The following is a 21,356-nucleotide window of genomic DNA, read 5'->3' on the forward strand; positions in this document are numbered from 1 at the left end:
GGAATGCCTCTTCAATTTTCTCATTCGTTACTTAGTATGGCGACAGCGAGCATGAAACAACTGAAGAGGAGATCGAGAAGAAGAATCGCTGCTGTGAATTTTTTATCAAACATTTCTTTAGATGGTACATATAGGGATACAAAACATGCTCTATTTAATCCCAAACACCAGCGTTTGAAGGATGATATCGTGGAAGAAGTGGAAAATAATGTCAACAGATCAGGTGCAGAAGACCTTTGTGGTGATGATGAAAATGAGTCCAATTTAGAAGGAACTAAGAAAGTGACCGCTTTGTCAGCGGTTGAAAACATTGTGTCAGTGAATAAATCCGTCCAGAATAATGAGAATGGGACAGTGTTACAACGGAGACTGTCCAAGGGAAAACGAGGAAGGTAGGTTATGAGGATGCAGGTCATTGGAAGTAAAGATGGAGGTCACTGGACCACTGGCAGGAGTGATCAGTGGTCAGTATCGATTTCCGATAATATAAAAATGTTCCCAGAAAAATGATACTTACTGTATATCTGCACTGAACTATCAATTTTTTTTATATATATATGGTATAATGAGGATTTCAAAATTTATTATTTTTTGTCTGAATCTCACTTTATGTAACAAATAAAATTTTATGATATTAAAATAATTATGTATTTAAAATGTTATCGGTAAATTATTAGGAGAAGTAAAATCTATGAATGGGTGTACTTACAAGGAAATGTTTTTTTTTTAATATGGCATATCAAAAGTATAAATCTGAAAGTTTTCCCGTGATAGATTATAAAATGGTCTAAATTGAGTAAATTCATATGACAGTGATGACTGTCACTAAATATGTTTTTTCATAGATATTCAAAAATAAACTTGTATCACTCAAAGAGGAAATAAGTTTGGTGCAAACCTATGAATATATGTGGGAAAGTAGAGTTGTTCATTTGTCAAAGATGACAGTACGTTGACAGATTTACTAATACTTCTTTGGCCATAACAACTAATCTTTCTCCATAGGACAGACCACAATAGAAATTTTCAACAGTAAAAAAGTAACATTTTTACCAACATGAATATCAGATTTATTTTTTCTGCTCTAATTTTAAGGGTTTGCTTCAAAAATTTGAAATTTAGTTTGTGAGTCTTTGAAGAATTTTAGTTCCATCATTTAATGTATTTTTATTATATTTTTTGAAAAACAATTAATTAATGAAATAGAGTTGGTCATTCTAAAATGAGAATATGGCCATATGAGACCAGAATACACATTTTTATTAATGTCAATACACTGAACTTCTAACAGCATCAGACCATTGACACAAGTTAGCCCCAGGGTTTACAACACATACTGGTCAGTAAACTGAGTCTAGACTGTTATTCCTCTTTGCATAACACCTTCATGGGTCGTCACACCCCCTTGTTCTGTTGTGTAAACAAGCAGTGTTAATTTCAACCTATATTGTATATTTCCTGCTCTAAAAACCCATTTACTGTATTAAAAAAAAAAGTGGTTCAAGGTAGAGAACATTAAAGCATTCATTATAAATTTTGCAGTTTTATTACTTTATTATTCAACTTAGCACAGATTTAAATTAGTTTTCAAGGTTTTTTTTGTTGTTATTGTAAAGTAATTTCATGATTCAATTTTCTAGAGAGAATTAAGTAATGACGAGGATGTGTACATTATGAAAGCTTTGAGTACTCCACCCATAAAAATCCATTCTTACTGAATTATTGATAAATAATTCAGGACAAGCTGTTCTAACTGTCCTTGGAAAATCAATGGATTTAATCATTTACAAATTGTTTTCTGACTTTTTTAATTAAAATTTTGAATTCATGAAATAAAACTATAAATTATCTATAGTTGTTGAATATAAAAAAGGCCTACTTAACTTTATGTCACTTCAAGGAGGATTTTAATTTATGGATAAATGCAGTGGCTAAGTTGTGTGTTCCACTTTTCGAGGATTTTACGCAATGCTACATGTATTTGCAAGAGGCAAACAAAAAAACAATTAACTGAAGATATTGATATTCTTATCTTTTCTGTGTTATTGACCTAAGAATGAGAAACATTAGCCTTATGACATATTTTAAACTTTGTTAATCATGTTAATAGTTATTGATCATATAATTATAAAAGTGGAATATACAGGTAATTATTTTTTGATATTATTGACTTCTGAATTTCATTTCATTCCATTAATTAACAGTCCATTGTCACAGTGACTCATAAATTTTTATTTTTTTTTTCCTATGTGAATCATATGTTTTATTTATCCTAATAAATTAAGTGATATGGCGGACAGGGGATTTGCATAATTATACATATAGACAGCACTTACGTCAATTAACTCTCATAAATTAATTACAACTATCCAGAGACAGAACTTTTCCTTTTGATTCCGTCACTTGCGTCATTTGATCAGGTGTCTTAAATCGAAAATTTGAAATTCCTTGTTGTACCTTGGATGTCAGTGTCAAATTACAAAAAGAACGAAATTAGGCTTGTCTTGTTATTATTTAAATCAGTTTGTATTAATAGAAACTTTTGATTAATTTTTTTCCAATGCACAAAAATTCTGAATATTTTAAGTCATTAAAATTGTGTGCTATTTAAAAAAAACATGTGATACCAAGATTTTTTTTTGATGTAAGGATTTATATGCCTCAACCATGTCAAATGTTCAATGCATATGTTTACACAAATTCGGGGGGAAAAAATCTAAAAGGAAGGAAAAAATTTACAGTATGTCAGAAATTGCATTCAGTGGGTTCAGTTTGTTCTGTTTTCTATTAATTAAAGAGAAGTCCACTTGACATTTTATAGATGTAATAATAGTTTTATCAGGATTAAAACCAATCACGTTTACACAATACTTCAGTTTGTTGTAAACATAAACCTATAGAGGGGGTTGGCCTTTAAAAATGACCTTGACTGTCTGCCAGAAAATTGAGAACAATACACAAATGTTGATATAACTTAGATTTGTAAGATTACAAGATCAAATAAACTCTTCAAAAGGAATCTTTTCAATTGAAAAATTAATCAGCAGTTTATAGCATTGCATTTTTAATAGTTAATCAATTTTTTGAATAAGAACATATTATTATTTGGATATAATTGATGCAGGGTACATTGTATGTAATATGATTCAATTTGTTAAGCTTGTTGATATCAAAGTTGTATAGATTAAAATTGAATGTAGGTCATTCATGTGTACAAAATCATGTTTACAAGTATGTATTGACCTAGTTGAGAATGTAGGAGTAGTACTTGATCCTTGAGGATTTATGTCATTTGATTTATAAACAAATGTTTTCTTGTTTTTAATTTTCTGATACATTGTATATTTTGCCTTTGAAAATTATTTAAATGCTGTATTCATGAATCGATCTACAACTAAATACATTGTATGTATTACTAACAGTAGAACATGAAAATTAACATTTACAAACATGCAATCATTAATTATAAATTTCCATGCAGTTTTGAGAATCAGTTAAGCACTGTCTTCTCAAGAACTACTGGACCAGAATAGCTGAAACTTATGTGGAAGTCCCCTGAGTTAGAGTTATAATATAATTGTTCAGATCATTACCCCTTGGGGTTACAGTGTGACCACAATAGGGAATCGAAGTTTTTCATCGAAATATAAGGGAAAAATAAACTTTAAAAATTTACTTATATAACTTGGAATATACGGGGCTGGGAATGCTGGTGAAGAACAAGTGTACACTGTGGTCCAGGGGCCTCTTGTTAAAGCTACATTTACATTTAAATTTACTAGTTGAGTAAACCTTTTGCCAGGGGAAATGATGTGAAGTTGACAAAATCGATAAATCAGAGTGCTCTCAGAACAGCACATCACTGAATTCTGGTAAGAGAAGATAATGTACATGTACGTACGTCTTTAATGGATTTAATTAATTGTAATGTATCCTCTTACAGTATCACAGTCAGCATCACGGAGGAAAGAGAGAGATTGAGAAGAGAATCGGGATTTGGCAATACACAAGCATGTCAGAAAGACATTCTTGAAAGACCAGGTTAGTTTCAGTTCGTCTTATTTACTCTCAGGCCATACTATGGTGTATGAGGTACATGAAAATATTCAAGTAATTAATTTGTAATGAATCAACATTCATGGTAGACATTAGAATATTGAATTTACGAGTACCATATATGAGCTCAACTGAAGTTAAAAGTGGTCACTTAATGAAATAGAAGGATTCATCAACAAGCAGTCTAGAGTTTTTCTCAATAAAGAACATATTCTTACAAGTCAGATTGGATGTCTTAGGTTACAAATCTAAATTTTGTGAATTTGTATCATAGATCTTTAGGAAGTTTACTGAGGCACATTTATAGTCCAATGCTCTTCTTAAAAATCATGATATTTAAAGCTGAACATGAGTGGTAAATAGGCATACACCATATTCGATTATACTATCTAGTCTACCCAGCACTGGGTATACTCTTCGCATTCATTGCACCTGAATGCTTTATTGACATGGTTATCAACATGGAATGGTGACATGTTGGTGCTGGTTATCTTGCATTGCCTTTGTTTATTTTTGTAATTGCAGTTACATGTATTTGTGTTTGTTTGTATACTGTACTGACCTGTGCAATTGAACATTGTATGTTTCTTTGATATCTTTCTCTCTTGCCATTGAAGCAGTACAGTTATTTTCTGTCGCTACGGAGAGCTATGTAGCATATGAACATCTGTTGATACAAAGTGACAACTGATGAAATGATTACACTAAACACTGTCTAAGTGAGTGGCTTATATAGAGGCCCTTAGATAAAGAGAGTGAATAAAGAAATATGGTGGAAAAATTCTTCTGTAGGAGTCGTGTTCAGCTTTAATGTGTTACTTTTCATGAATGAGTCTTGTAAAAAAAAAATGATTTATCAAGTAATATTTACATTTCCAATGTCTTTGTCTGAGATAAAATTACAAATAGTAAATGTACTTTATTTCCCAATCAATGTATTGGCGCGGTTCAAAAAAAAAACAAGTGCAGGGCGGAACAAACAGCTAGACAGAAGCAGGGCTTGGAGCACGTGGATTGGTGGAATCAAAGCATATAAATATAAGGAATAACTGTCAGATTTTTCAATTTCATGACGATGATCAATCGATTGGGTTGCGTGATAATTTGCATAAACACAGAAGGCGTTTATGCATAAAATTATCACGCAAGCCAATCGATTGATCATCGTCATGAAATCGAAAAATAAGACAGTTATTCCTTAAGTAAATACTACACAAAAGCTAAATTATTCATACATTTAGCAAACCACAGGAGATAAAGTATTCCTGAGTTAAACATTTCAGCTATGGATGCATAAATGAACCTTCAGAAAAGATTTAGTTTTATAAAGGAGTGGTACAATATTAAATGTTTAGCTGTTCTGTCAACATCATTGTTGCAGTATTTCAGACTCAACAGCCAAAGATTACCGAGCTAAGAGATTTGTTTTATATCAGAAATTGTACCAGAAACAATTATTTTACCATAGCAACCAATCGGCCTAGAAATATATTGAGGGTTAATTACATCTTATTTGTTCGGCATCCTGTCAATTGGTGTTTATGGTGAACATGTGAGTTAAATAAATGATGTACTGTTTCAGATGAGAAGTCTCCGAGACGAGATGGAATTGCCGTTTTCCAAGGGAAGGACTTTAGGCAGCTGAGTGCTGAAAATAGAAAACACCTCGCAAATGAACGGTATGTTTTTCATAGATTTGTCACTGCTGAGCATCTTGTTTGATCTGATAGTCTTATTTGGGTTTTTTTTGTAATATTTCTTCCTATTGCATCGATTTTTCGGATTCTTGAATTTTTTTGCATGTCAGAGATAAATTGATACGTATCTTGCAGATGTGTCGAAGGCATTAGCATTAACATGGTTGATTTATACTTTGAAATCATTTGTCTTTTTCCTTCTTTGGTGAATTTAAAAAGGAGTGCACTTGGCTGATCAATACATGTTGTATGTGAAATTCTATGAAAAAAACTCACAATTGAAAATATACAATATATGTTGTAAAATTAATTTCTAAAAATAAGTACAGGATAATTTTGTGACATTAATTTTCTTTTACTGTATTTATAGTACACATTAAATAATGGCTGTTGCTATTTCAAATTTTGTAGAGTTAGGTTTATAATCATAAGGATGTATGATTAAGGCATAAGTATTTATAACTAGGTTTCTGACCTGTAAACACTTAATAAATAGACAAGCAATCTTGAATCCTTGAACTGCTTGCATAACATTGTCAATTACTAGCCACTAATATTTTTAAATAGAATGAATAATCTTACATCCTACTTCAAGCAAGAGGCAAGGGTCAATGATTTACCTCATTTGAGCTGATTTGCCATTAATTTACATTACATGTACTAAATCTTGTCATAATCTATCATCTTATACATGTTTAACTTTGGTTCTTGAAGCAGAGAGAGAAAAAAATTATTAATATCATTAATAAGAGAGCTTTATATTTATTTGAAGCTTTTGTTCATTTATATGTTCATTAACAGAATGTGGTACACATGCCACCTTGCTAATAAATAGCTATCAAAATTTTCAATGAAATTATTTTGTGAAAATTGCAAAATAATTTAAGTCAGAGTCCTTTAATGAAGAGCTTGATTAGGGTTAATTTGAAAGAAAAAAAAATAAAATTAATGACAGTTCTAGACAGGTGTACAGCATAAGCCTTACAAGCTATTCATTTCTTACTTTTCAAATCTGATTTTTTTTTTCGCAAATTACAAAAAATCTGAACAGTGAACACCATGAAAAAAACCTTTCATTGATATTTTTCTGCATGCAATAAAAATTTTCTAACTGTGTGCCAGAGTTGTACCCAGATCTTTATATCATCTCTGATTTCTCTCTACGCATGCTTTATTTGCAAGGTTGATGATTGTGTCAAAAAAGAAAAACCCCCTCGTTTTGTCCTCCACCTTGATGTACAGTCGTAAAGCCCAGATTCGAAGGTAAGGTTATCCTTAGGTCAAGGTCGTTAAAGTGTTGAAATATCATAGAATTTTTATAATGTAAAGGATTTGCTAGTAATGCATCATTAATAAATTGTCTGTTCATCGTACACAATGTATATAAAACGTAATTATTCTAGTTGCTAAGAAACTGATAACTTAATTAAAATAGATTGCTATTACATGTATTAGACATTTCTCTGCATTTTTTAACCTGCATTTGATGTATAAATGCTTGGTAAGCAATAGCTTTGAGAAAATTAATGCACATCATTACTTATAAATGTCTTGCTTTTACTTACTTTGCTTTTTTGATAAATAAATATTTCTTTAATTTTCACGTAAAAATTAAGCTTTTAAAGTCAGCTAAGCTTAAAATGTGCATATTTGGAAACAAATCCTGTATTGATTGAATTTTACAAATAAAGTATAGCTAGGACTAGGGCTGGGCAAAAATATCGATATTTTGATATATTGCAATACCTTTATAAAAAATATTGTAATACCGTAAATCTGGAAATTTTTACGTCGATTTTATTTTGCGAATTCTGGTCAAAATGCTGTTGATTAATTTTTACGTTTCAAAATTTTGAGAATGACCACTGCTTTGTTTACATTTTCTTATTGGTAATTTATTTTTAAGAAAAATATTTTTGCGAATGCAATGAACTGGCAAATTTGCTAAAATTTTATCTACAGCAAAAATTGTCAGATTTACGGTATTACCGGGTATACGTTTTTGTAATATTGATAAACCGGAAAAATGCTTAGACTAAGGAATTTAATTTTTACATGTAAATATAAAAATGATTGAAGAAAGGTTTGTTTTTAAGCCCAACAAGTAAGACAGAAGCTGTTTTATGGATGATTAACTTTAATAAAATCAACAAGATTTTTATCCTTTTGATTACATAGAGAATATTACGTATCCAACATTTACATGATACCACCTTATTATCATGTCAATAAACCCATGCCACGTGATGTACATTGAATGGAATTAATCTTCTATATCATATATTTAAAATACATAATATGCGAGTTCACATTTTAAAATAGGATTTTTTGAAATAACATTATTGCTTTTGAATTTAATAGATGTAAAGAAATTTTTAAGACCACAAATGTCCAGTGAATTATTTTATATGAATGTTTAAATAAAATGTAAATTAACTTTTATTACATTACTGTAATAACGAACCCCACTCTCCACGCCCATACTTAGAATATTAAACATTGTGGAAGAGCCATCTAAACTCGTGTCCACAGAATGGATATTGTGACCTCCTGGTCTGGTGCTAATGTAAAGCTTGTATTTACAACCGAGTATATGCATTAAATGTATTTATCAGTCCACTGTGACTTGAAATTAATATTATAATTTAATTTTCATTGAAGATATTGCAGTGCATATTGCAATACAGTGAAAAATCATTTTCATTACCAGCAAATTAAGCAAAACATTCAGCTACATCAAAGAGCTGTTAGAAATATGGAAAACAACATTATTTAGATTCTCTTAAGTGTGTCAGCATATATTGGTAGACATGAGGGGAGGTTGACTTGAGATTATGACACCATTAGACTTGAAATCACCAAACACGGTTGTGGAGTACCATGCCCGAACAAAGAAAGAATACCTCATCCCTTGTTTCAATGTTTGGCCTAAAATGCATAAAAAAGACATTTTTTAAAAGATGAACGTCTATATGAGAATTCAATAAGATGTTTCTTTCCTACACCTTAATGCAAATCTGACCTTTCTTGGTGGTGAATGTCATTTGCGTGATGGACGCCGCGTCATGCCACACCAGTTCTGTGGACGCATCATAGACGCCTTCTGGGGTGTCTTCACTTGAATACCCGACACTCCATTGATACCTAATTAACATTTGTTGTAATGCTTACTTATTATTTTAGATAAGTTACTCCGAATTTTAAATAAGTACATGAACTCCCAATTTTTAACAACGTAATACTGTTTGGAAAGAAAGATTATAGGTATTTATGCCTGGTGTTCATAATGATATTTTAACTAAACAGGCTGAGCCTCGTGGATCCCTAAGATAATCATTATGCTGTTTACCATATGGGTTTGTATCCTTGATTAAGGGTAATCACCCAAGAACCCTGCAACACTGTATCTGATGGTGTATATTCTACGTCACTTGATCCGAAGCCGAGCTGATCTGTCACCATGACAACACTGTGTGAACCAGCTTACAAGAGAGGAAAAAATCATTTTTGAAAAACCTTTTATCATGTTCTCTTTTCCTTATATCATTTAGCACAATGACTATGATATTATTTCCGTCGACCTCCAATTGGACCTACGTAGTTACGAATGAAATTTGTACAAAAGGGATTAATTTGATTGTCATTAACATACTTGCTGTATCACTAACACATGTAACAGGAGTTGTGATTGGACATTTCTCATCCTGGACCGCACAGACACAATGGCCCTCACAAGTGTAAGCGTCACAGCGCCGTACCAAATGGAGAGGCCCGCCAGCCTCTTTCTTAAACATGAAATGAATGATGGCACTTTTCAGACCAGCCTGTGGAAAAAATGCAATATTTTTCAGTCAATCATTAATTGATAGCATTAAAGATTGAATTGGACAACGTAAATTTGAAGTATTATACCATATTTTCTGCCCACATGTGAACATAGACATATCTATGACGAGTGAGACTCTGAGTGGGGATGATACTGGTTTGAACAACACCCTCCCCGCCTTTGTTTATCCCCGTATCGTTGTGAGAGGTAACGAAAGGAATTCCTGGTTCCTATGGAATAAATCATATCCCATTATATAAACACATTTCTTTGTTTCAATCATTTAATTCCACTGATATGTTTATTTTATAATTTATCCTTTTTAATTTGACAGACCTGATTTAGGTCCGATAAAAAGAAGGAGGACCCTATGTTGATGCTGTAATGGCGAATGTTCGAATGGCTATCATCGAACCCTATCCAAGCAAGGAGAACAGACACCGTCTTTTTATAGGTCCATGTCATGTGACCATCAACATGGCGCGAGAGATTTGCGGCATGGTCAGTCTGGACTGCAAACATTCCTGGAATTGGAAATGAAATTTGTGTAAGGGCCATATTCTCTAATATTCATTCTCTCCATACGAATGTTTCAATTCCATAGCTAAAATCTTTGCAATGTGTACCTTTGTTATAAAAAAAATCATTATGAATTATAAGAAAGAAATTGTTTGAGAAAATCTGTATCTGTACAAAATGTTACCTTTTAAAACCGGAAAAAACATTTTCATTGAACTAAAATTTATCGAAAAAATATTGAAGAAATGATAGCTATACTGGTATAGTCTGTAACACTAGGTCTTCCAGCAATCTATTGAAATTCACGTTGGTAACAATTGCGCACCGTCATTAGCAGACCTAGTAATATCATAAATTTTCAATCAATATATACAGTGTCACACGAATAAGTTTACATTTAACATGCTGTGGCCTCCATATTGGACATTTATGTATCAAGAAGATGTAAATTAACAATTATTATTATTACAATTATAATTGATTTAGATTATATATTTATCATGGTGAATGTTGACATCAGTGTTTTCAGACAGGTTTAAATTTTACATGCAAAAACGTCATGGCATTCGAACAACCAAGCCCTATGATAATTGTGATTTTTAAAATTTAATTGTATTTTGTAAAACAAGCATGTAGCATATTTTTTCATTACCAGCATAAACACAAACTTATACATCTCTCACGTTAATATGAGAAGATATTATTTTACCGCCATGGCAATGTATTCTAAAACGAAGTTCCTGACAAACAAGTTGATGAAACGAATTGGTTTCTTTAAAGGGGGGCACCATTTCGTAATTTCGTTGGTCCATTCAATGCTTTTGTCAGCAAATACAATTGATCATTGATTCATATATGCTGACTGACGTTAATCATACTAAATCTGAGGCCATTATTTACACGCTGAATTGTTTGACGGATTTTTCGAGTTATTTGAAATGACAATTTTGACAAATTTTGTACTGCAGAGTTGTGAATGTTGTCGGCAATTTCTATGTAATTTTAAAAAGAAACATGATGCAATCAACTAATTTGTATTGTTTAATGGACATTAACATCCAAATAGTCAATTAATACTTTTTCATTTACAACAGATAAGTGAAGGCAATTTTAACATAGGTCAATCATTATTATTTAAAAAAATAAAAACAAGCATAATCATGCATAATTGTGTCCGAGATAGAGATATAGGTTGCTAGCTGCATACAATCGATATATTTAGCTTTTTAGACATTATATATAATTAATTAAATATTTATTAGATTATTTTTTTAAAAATTATCTGTGTTAAAACGAATGTATCCGACAAAATATTGTTAGGATTTAAAAGAATTTCAACCAAATTATCCATGAAATAATACATTGAATATGTCATAGGATATCAATATTGATACAAATGACATTCATTAGTGCTGGGAAGTGGTGTCCAGTCCATATCACCGTAGTGAAAATGGTACACATCAGATCAGAATTTTAAAGATGTCAACTTCCGTCTGTGATGATTATTGTTCCGAAAAAATATGAAAAACTACAAGAACAAATGACGTAAAACATTGCGAAGACCCCAGAAAGTGAATGTTTCCAAAGGAAGTGCGACAGGATTGGAATTGAAATTATAATTGTCACTGAAATCTATCAAATATCTATAAACATTTACATCAAGGAGGTATTGTAAAGCATAATCAATATAAAAAATGTCTGTGTTTAAGCAGTTTTTGTCTCAGTAGATGTATAGTCACGTAAATGACGTAATACATGTCAGCTGTTTGTGAGGTATATTTTAAAAGAATTTTTCATTAAAAACAACTTTCAAGAAAAAAAAACAACTTATCTTGTTAGAAACCTAATCTCGCTTTCTAATGGTAATTCGGGAACGACACACCTAACTCTGTAAAAAAAAAATGCAGGCAGTAGTGACGGTGCCCACACGACACAAAATAACATTAGTTTCCGTATATTAATAACATACCTGTAACTGCAAAAGTGTCTCAATATGTGTCTCATCTATTTTTAGATTAAGTGTTTTGTTATTCTGCATTTCAATTATTTGTATTTTGCTTCATTTAAATAGAAAAATATATGGGGGGGGGGGGGAATTTTATCAAGATGTACAATTATGACTACCAATGAACAAGTTTATATCAAGAATTTAATTTCAAACTAGAGACAGTCCTTTCCTATTTTCTGTTGATCTCCTCTCGACTTTGACCGTTGGTAGATCGTTTACAGCCGATATCAACGCATGTGACTGCGCATTGCTTAGAAAACAAAACGCACAGACTTCTATAGCTGAGGTGGATAAACTATGTAAATCATACACATAACATTACAATATAGTATAATAATTATTTCTACAAGTCTAGGAAATCATGCCTGTTAGACAGTACTACTACATTGAACTACTAAATTCTGGGATCCCTTCCCGGAAATTCGTGTTTTTTACCTCCCGCTTGAAAATCAGGAGGGTTATAGTAATCCATATGTCCACCCGTCTGTCTGTCTGTTACGCTTTAAGGGTACCCGTCTGTTATCCGCATATCTTATTATACCACTGAATGAAAGAGCCATAGCTGCCTTACCGACGACTCGGCCTACTCGAGTATTTAAAAGGAAATCACCTGTTTCTATTTATAGATACATGCACCTTTTCAATTCAAAATCAAACTACATGTATATGTAATCATTTGTGAACCAGTGTTATATTTTCATAGTTGCAAGTTTGTAGCATGACAGTAATTTTACTTGTCCAATACTCTTATTCTAAACAAGATTGTTTGAAAATTTTGAAGATAAAACAGGCTACCTGCTATGACTTTGGGTCATTAAAATAGTTTAAGACTGTTTTTCCCCATAGATACTTTCAATGTGTTATGTTGCATTATATATCTCTTTTAAAAATTATTTATACATGAATTATAAAATAATAAAAGAAAACATATGAAAATGCACACACAGAAAAAAAAAATCGTAAGTAAGTAACACGCACTGTACTGTGAGACTCGAACTCACGATCATTATGTCTTCAATCCAGCAATCATACCACTACGCCACGAAGTCATTGTAATCAATTGGATAAAATGAAGACAGATTGTTGAATTGTGAAATAATTTTAGAAGAAAAATTAAATACATATTTTCAACATTTTCAATATGAAGACAACCTTTAACCAAAATTATCTAGATGTAATGAAGTGCAGTCATATCCAAACAAAATTATTCAGAATTTGTTTTTCTGGTTAAGGATGGTCTTCTCCTACAGTTTGTCATTGTTTAGGGGGATACCTCAGTGTTTACTATATTTTCCATATAAACTGAACGATTTTTATAACTATCATATGAGGGAACTATTAATAATTGGGTATTATTTTTGTGTGAGTTGCTTTAAGGCATGTATAAACAAACATTGTATGACAAAGTTTTGGTTAAACAAAGAATTTAAAAAATCACTACTAGAGTAGGCGAAAGTGACTATCAAATGCGCTATGGCTCTTCAATGAAACTTTCACAGAATCTTAATAACAAATTGCCATTGTGCACCTTTTATTTTACTTTTTGATCAGACACATGTTTTGGGTTTCTAACGGCAAAACATAAAAGAGAGGTACCCCCAAAGCGAAACAGACGGACAGACATCCCGATCACTATATACCCTCCCACTTTTCAACCGAGGGTAAAAATCTAAAATCAAAGAAAATTGAAGGAGGCATATCATATAACCCCAAAATAGGGAGTAATTAATATGTTCATAAAAAGACCCAACACGTATAGGGCTGTCATTTGTTGGAATGAAAGGGGGAGATCTGCTTTTTCATTGCCAAAAAAAATTGCCAACTTCATAAACTATACGTTCAATTTTTTAAGTACTCACCTCATTTCATCTGGATGAATAAAGTTTCGTAGACTAGCGTGTTTGCTGCAATCGTTTGTCAAAAAATTATATATTTCTGAAAATTATTAAACTATTTCAAACTATCAACGATGTATGATGAATTGAAAGATAGTTCAAAATGGTTTACTGGAATATTTGCAGGATTAAGTAAATAGTTCTCGGTTAAGAGAATTTACAGTTTTCATTTCACGTAACGTTAAAATCAGTAACGTCGTGATGACATCGTTACGTCAAAAGTTGTAATTATTGAAGAAAATGCACCATTTTCCCAAACCTCTGGTGGAAAAACGGTAAGAGATAATTCCAAAAAATAAAATGATTTTGAAAGGACACATCGTGGGCATGTTTGTAAAAAACTTCAATCAAATTTAGAGACAGGGCCGCCTCGTTATATATACCGTACCCAGTTCTTTGTTAAAATATCTGTTATGTTCATCGTACATTTTAAAACTATTTAGGAATGAAATTATTTTTTTTTCCAAAATATAATATAAACTTAGCCTCTTGTTTTCATGTATATAGAATTAATCAATGATCATGTGGGATAAGGAACTGCTAATACCCTCCCACAAATGATATAAATGTATTAGGGTATAAGCATATAAAGGAAAAGTAAAAAGTCATTTGCTATATTTTGCTATTTTACTTAATTGCTTTGATCTGTGAAACCTATGGAAAATACAGACTAAAATATAGTACATTGTAATTGTATTGTCAGCTGTTACAATTTTTTTTTTTGGATGCCAATTTTACAAAATATTCCACAGCTAGTACATATATAAATAAAGATCATTTCAGACTCTATATAACTGAGTCTTAAAGTTGATGCACTGACTAGCAAGTAATGGATTTGCTAATAACATGCACTTTACACACAATTACAGAATTATATAATGCAGTGTCAATTCTTCAACAGATTTATGTAAGAATAACAAAATATGATTTAAGAATATTATTCTTGTACTTGATTAATATTTATACAGAGGCGTAGTCACAAACTTAAAAGTGGGGGGGCTCAACTCCAGAAATTCTTTGACAAGCAAAAAAAAAAAAAAAAAAAAAAAATTAAAAGTGGGGGGGCTCAACTCCAGAAATTCTTTGACAAGCAAAAAAAAAAAAAAAGAAAATTTAATTGAAAGTTCCACAAACTCGAAAATCCTATTTCGGGGGGGGGGGGGGGGGGGGGGGGGGGGGGGGGGTGAGGCGAACTTTTTTAAAGGCAAGTTACTTTCAATTCAATGAATATTTCCTATAGTAAAGGTAATGTTGGGGAAAAATTGCTGTGATTTTTTTCTTCTTTAAAAAGTGGGGGGGCACAGACATACTCTTGCCCCCCCAGATCTGAAAGTGGGGGGGCTAGTGCCCCCGCTGCCCCCCCTGTGACTACGCCTATGTTATAACTGATTTCATATAACTACACATTAGCGAAGAAGAAAAACTTGTTTTACATAAGGAATGATAAATGAATATAATAGCTACCCAAATAATACTGTATAACCTGGTTTGGGGTAGTTTATGCTTTATAAACCAAGAAGCGGTTGATAAAAAAAGAGTAAACTGTTCCAACCCAGGGTATTCCAGTTCAACTTGGTTAGCAATTAAAAACATTCTTTATAAATTACATCTTTAAAGAATAACATTATAAGCTGAATAAGACATCTTTAACGTAAGTCATTGTGACATGAGCAACCTAGCTGGTATATAATTTAAATTTAATCTTTTATCCAATCAAATGACAATTTGCAACCAAAATTAATTTATATTAAAATAATGGTGATTGTGCATTGACTAAAATTTTTAATTATTACACGTTATGTGAATTTTTTAAAATTTTTGATGAATGTGCATGTACACAAGGACTACATGTACATGTAACTGAAATTCCTACAAAAGCTTACTTATTGAAACATAGCTTAAGATGTTATTTTTTTTGTGATTTTTAAAATTGATATGTTTATATCATCTGTCCTTAAATTATTAAAAACACACCACATCATCTGTGAGCAAATATAAATGTACAAGTGAAATCTGACAGGTCGGGAGCTGGCTCGGAGTAGGTCACATGACCCCAATCTGCTCCTACATCGACCCTCCAACGCCCCCTCTCTGGAGAAAGGTATCAGAGTAGTGGACAGGTGCTAACAGATCTTCTTGTCTGGGGAAATACATGTACCATTCAAAATGTTCCCACGCTTGAAAATGACCCTAAATCATGTGAAAATTTTAAGGAGAGGAAATTATCAATTTCAAGAATATCAGGAAATAAAAAAAATAAATACCGGTAATCCAAATAATTATTTTGAGATTTTAAATCATGAATCCCAATATAGAGGCCATTGACTTTCATTCATAGTAGTGTTTTGACCATACAAGAAGATCTGCAGGGTTTAGTGTGCTTTCATTTGCTTTTGTAGACCTGCCTTCCTGTAGTCCATGTATTTAGTTTTTTCTGGGTTCTTTTATTTTATTTTATTTTAGTCCTTACGTTTTTAGCTCTACTGGTCAGAGACCAGAAGAGCTTATGCGATAGTAATGTGTCCGTCGTCCGTCCGTCTGTCTAGCTGTCTGTCTGTCCGTCTGTAAACAATTTTTCAAAACACTACTCCTCCTTCAGTTTTTGTCTGATTTCAATATAACTTGGCACACAAGTAGACTACATTAAGATACATAATTCTGTGTATTGGTTTTTGATTTCGATGAACGGTGTTGCGGTGGTTACTAAAAATAGAAATTTTTGTGAAAATCCTTTAAAATGCTACTTCTCCTACAGTTTAAGTCTGATTTCAATATAACTTGGCACAAAAGTAGATTACACTAAGATACATAATTCTATTTATCGGTTTTTGATTTCGATGAACGGTGTTGCCGTGGTTACTAAAAATAGAAATTTTTGTGAAAATCATTCAAAATGCTACTCCTCCTACAGTTTTGGTCTGATTTCAATATAGCTTGGTACACAAATAGACTATACTAAGATACATAATTCTGTATATCGGTTTTCGATTTCGATGAACGGTGTTGCCATTGTTACTAAAAATTTGTGAAAATCATGCAAAATGCTACTCCTCCTACAGTTTTAACCTGATTTCAATATAACTTGGCACACAAGTAGACTACACTAAGATACATAATTCTATTTATCAGTTTTTGATTTCCATGAACGGTGTTGTCATGGTTACTAAAAATTGAAATACATTCAAAATGCTACTCCTACCACAGTTTTGGTCTGATTTTAATATAACTTGACACACAAGCAAACTACACTGAGATACATAATTATCAGTTTTGTGTTTTGGATTTTGATGATTTATGTTGCCATAGTAATTTAAATTGAACAATCTGTAAAATTTTATGAAAAGCTTCTCCTACAGTTGTAGTCTTATTGCAATCTTGCCTCAAAAAGAGACTTAATCAAGGATCATTAATCTATTTATTGCTCTAGCTTGTAAAGTTTTAAGTCCCACCTGCTACTTTTCTCTTTCTTTATTATAAGTACAAACCAGTAGAGCTACATTCTCGACAGAGACTTCTGTTTAGCTTAGTGTGCTTCTGATTAAAACAAAAAAACTTCATTGTTTATGTTTATTTAGTTGAAAATTAACTAGTGAAAGCGTAAATAATTATGAAAAAAGAAGTTTTTCCTTATACTTGAGTTGTGATGTTCTTTATAATTTGTTAATCATTTTAGTAGAAGTTTTTGCAGCTAACTATGCATATATACCTTTAAATGTATTATAAAATTATATCATGACAAAACTCTAATATTTCTCCCCTTTAATTGTTTGAAGTTATATCTGTAACACATAACAACACTAGTAATGTACAGGATTAGTTGTAGATTTAATAAATTTACTGATAGATGTATGGTGCAGTAGATTCCAAATTATACGCGAGGAATCAATTATAATTGTGTAATTGCTTGAGAAGCATCACTGGTGAAATAGAATATTGTGCTTTTATTTTTATGATGCTGAAATACATGTAAATTCTCTAGATCAACCATCCAATCATGAAATATTATTCTCATGTTTTGCTGTTCAATAGCTTTTTCGTGAGAAAAAGTACTTGCGAAAAATAAGGAATCTACAGTACTCTAATGTTAAGAATTTAAAAATAATGAACTCTTTATAACTTTATGCATAAGCTACATGTACAATGTAATTCTATGCATATTTTTGTATCTCCTTAGGAATGTGTATAAACTATGACATTTGAAATTTTTCAGAGCACTGCCATCTCAAATTCATGCGTATAAATTTTAGATCATGATTGCAAATAGTTCCTGCGCTAGATTATAATGAGCAAGCACAGACTGCTTACATGTTATATGTGCATGTGTCAGCAATTCATATTGTAAATAAAAGATTATTCATTGAATGCAACAGAGCATTTTGAGATTGAATAAGCTGGTTATTTATTGCCTGTGTTTGTTTTCTGTCTTTTCATTTTCCTGTATTTATTTTTCCAGTTCCAGAGGAGGCCACCCCCCACCCTGACTGGTATGACCCAAACATTCTTGATGACCGAGAACTCCAGTGTGGGAGCTACAAGACTCTTCTTACATTTTCATCTTATGTGGTGAGTGGATTTTCTGTATTTGGAGTGAAATTGATGCTTGAACCAAGGATGAATGGACATACTTGCATTCAGGTTTCTGTTGAAAGTTGTTAATTTTCCCTAACTGGATAGAAAAGTTCAAATCAACTGCATCTTCTGCCCACATACTGCTTATTTTTTTCCTATCTGATTTTAGAACCAATGACATTTTACTCCAAAGCTTAAAATAATTTTAAAAATATTTTAAAATACTACTTCAAGATTTCTTTGTACTGCAGTATATTTCCTGCCATATGTTTATCTTGAAATATGAAGCGTTTTTTCCACCTATTTTTAGACATCGGTGATAGACTATGTGAAACCTTCAACACTTAAGAAAGAAATTAATGAGAAGTTTAGAGAAAAGTATCCAGCCATTCAGTTGACCTTGACTAAATTGAGAAGGTCAGTCCATCATATTTTAATGTTGTATTACAATGTAAATGTTAAAAAACAAATGTATTTCATTACAAAAACATGTTAAGATTCCAATTGCTTTTCAGCCTTAAAAGAGAATTAAAAGTGATAGCAAATACAAAGGTAAGTATACCTGTACATTAGAATCAATTGTTATGTAAATGAACTCGTTTATCTGAACTGCATTTGTTAGATTTCTTGAAAACAAAAAAAATTCTCCCCAAGTCAAATTATCAAAGTAAACATGTTTGTGAATGTAGGCATTAATTCTTCATTATGTCATATTTTATTTTTCCAGTGTGGTTTGGACCTGTGGATCGTTGCCCAAGCTTACGTATATTTTGAGAAATTGATCTTGAAGGTATGTAATCATTATTAAAAAGTGATTCCCAATTGGAGGATTTTTTTTTTATTGAAAGTATTCACCATTTGTTCTTGGTCTATTTCAGCTGATGATTAATAAACAGAACAGAAAGTTATGTGCTGGAGCCTGTCTTCTATTGGCTGCCAAATTGAGTGACATCAAGGGGGCGGAGCTAAGTAAGCTCATAGAGGTGAGTAATTTTTTTAAATATATGTAAAACATAATAATGAAACATAATTTATTTTTATTTTTGCAGTAAGGCAAGAATTCTCACAGAAGGGGAACATTTAAGCTTTTTGAGATGATACATTATACATTTCTTGACAAAGTATTTTCTTTTTTCAGCAAATTGAGGAAGATTTTCGATTACACAGGAAGGAGCTGCTAGTGTTTGAGTTTGCCTGTCTGGTGGCCCTGGAGTTCTCCCTACATATCCCAGACACAGAGGTGTTTCCCCATTATCAGAGACTTCTCTACCAGTCATGACCCAGGTCTCCTGACCCGTCACCCCGGGGCAGTGACCTGACCTATCACCTTGAGACAATGCCCCAATACATCACATTATCAGAGACTTCTCTACCAGTCATGACCCAGGTCTTCTGATCCGTCACTCTGGGACAATGCCCTGACCCATCACCCTGAGACAATGCCCCGATACATCACATTATCAGACTTTATCTGTGATGACTCAGGTCTCCTGACCCGTCCGGGACAATGCCCCAACCCATCACCACTGGGTCAGTGCCCCGATTCATCACAAACTCAACAATTCAAGCACATCTCAATTTAACTCCGAGGCTTTTGCTTACTGGATACCACCAGGCTGACCTCATTTCAAACTCAACTTTTAACTTGGTAAAAAGGACATTCAACTTGGTCAAGAGTTTTATACTGTATCAAGCTAACTTTCAGTTCCCTTTCTTTATCCATATCTTTTAAAACATAACAGTAATAAACAAGTACATTTTCTGTCTTTAATTTGAAATATATCCCTAGATATTTTGGTATCCATTCTTCATTCAAAAAAAAATTACTGCTTAATTATTAACTGATTTTCTTGAAGATAATCATATCTTTATCAATTCCAAAGTTAACATAAATGTTTGGTTAAGTGTGGTTCACAAATTCATTTGATGTTTAATATCAATTCAAATATTTTTTTGTCCCATTATCCTATCAACATGTGATTTGTGAAACTTTAAAACATTTATCTATATTCTTCATGATCTGTTGTAATTTAGCTTTAATACCACATACATGTTACTTTTGTAACTTAAATACATATTCAAGTGTTACACATTCATTTGATATGTTTTATAAAGACTATTTTTTTCTGTTTTTTTTTATTGAAAATAATTTTTGCATTATTTAGTTTTTTGCATTTAAATGCATAAGATATAATGCATGATAAAGATGTCTAGGTTAAAATTTATCAGTGTTGAGTGTTTGCAATAGTTTTTGTAGACCACATTCCTGGGTTGTAAAACACTAAGTTATTAGTTGGATGTTGTTAATAATTTTGATCTCGCCATGGAATATGAGCCGACAATATTGTTTCATTTGATCAAACCAGTGTGTAATATTACCACCATATTTTTTAGTTTTTTTTTTATTCATTTAAACTTTGTCTCATGATTTACTTAAATTGTTTGGATATATAACCTGTTTTGGTGGCATTATATGGCAAATTTGTGAAGTGAAAATGTCCTTGAATTTTTGTTGGCTTACTAGGCCAGCAGGTACTGGTCAATGTTTGCTTTCAGTGCAATAACACAAAATTCAATCGGTAATTCTAGTAAATGTTATTGAATGCACTCTTTCTCAATATATTTTTACTATTTTTCAAGATACATGAACATGTATTCAAAATATATAAAGATTATGGCATTATTAATATCATTCAAAATTACTCGCAACATAAACACGTAGCAAGCAATACAATGTCACAAAAAAATTTAAACCTTTTAATTGTCTGAGTCAAAGGGGTCAATAG

The 21,356-nt window shown here is 31.9% G+C and overlaps 1 protein-coding gene across 1 annotated transcript; it reads left to right on the forward strand.

Moving 5' to 3' along the window:
- Window positions 1-16: 16 nt before the first annotated feature.
- On the forward strand, window positions 17-20,373 carry LOC134249531 (CDK5 and ABL1 enzyme substrate 1-like). Its single transcript, XM_062731868.1, has 11 exons — window positions 17-392; window positions 3,944-4,041; window positions 5,639-5,735; window positions 6,936-7,016; window positions 16,014-16,102; window positions 18,455-18,564; window positions 18,881-18,987; window positions 19,086-19,122; window positions 19,298-19,360; window positions 19,449-19,553; window positions 19,709-20,373. Exons 1-11 carry the CDS (start codon window positions 37-39, stop codon window positions 19,847-19,849), a joined length of 1,284 nt encoding a protein of 427 aa, XP_062587852.1. The 5' UTR covers window positions 17-36; the 3' UTR covers window positions 19,850-20,373.
- Window positions 20,374-21,356: the final 983 nt, after the last annotated feature.

The sequence above is a fragment of the Saccostrea cucullata genome, unplaced genomic scaffold, assembly GCF_032062105.1.
Source record: "Saccostrea cucullata isolate Sc308-1 unplaced genomic scaffold, CSIRO_AGI_Scuc_v1 ctg1054, whole genome shotgun sequence".
NCBI lineage: Eukaryota > Metazoa > Mollusca > Bivalvia > Ostreida > Ostreidae > Saccostrea > Saccostrea cuccullata.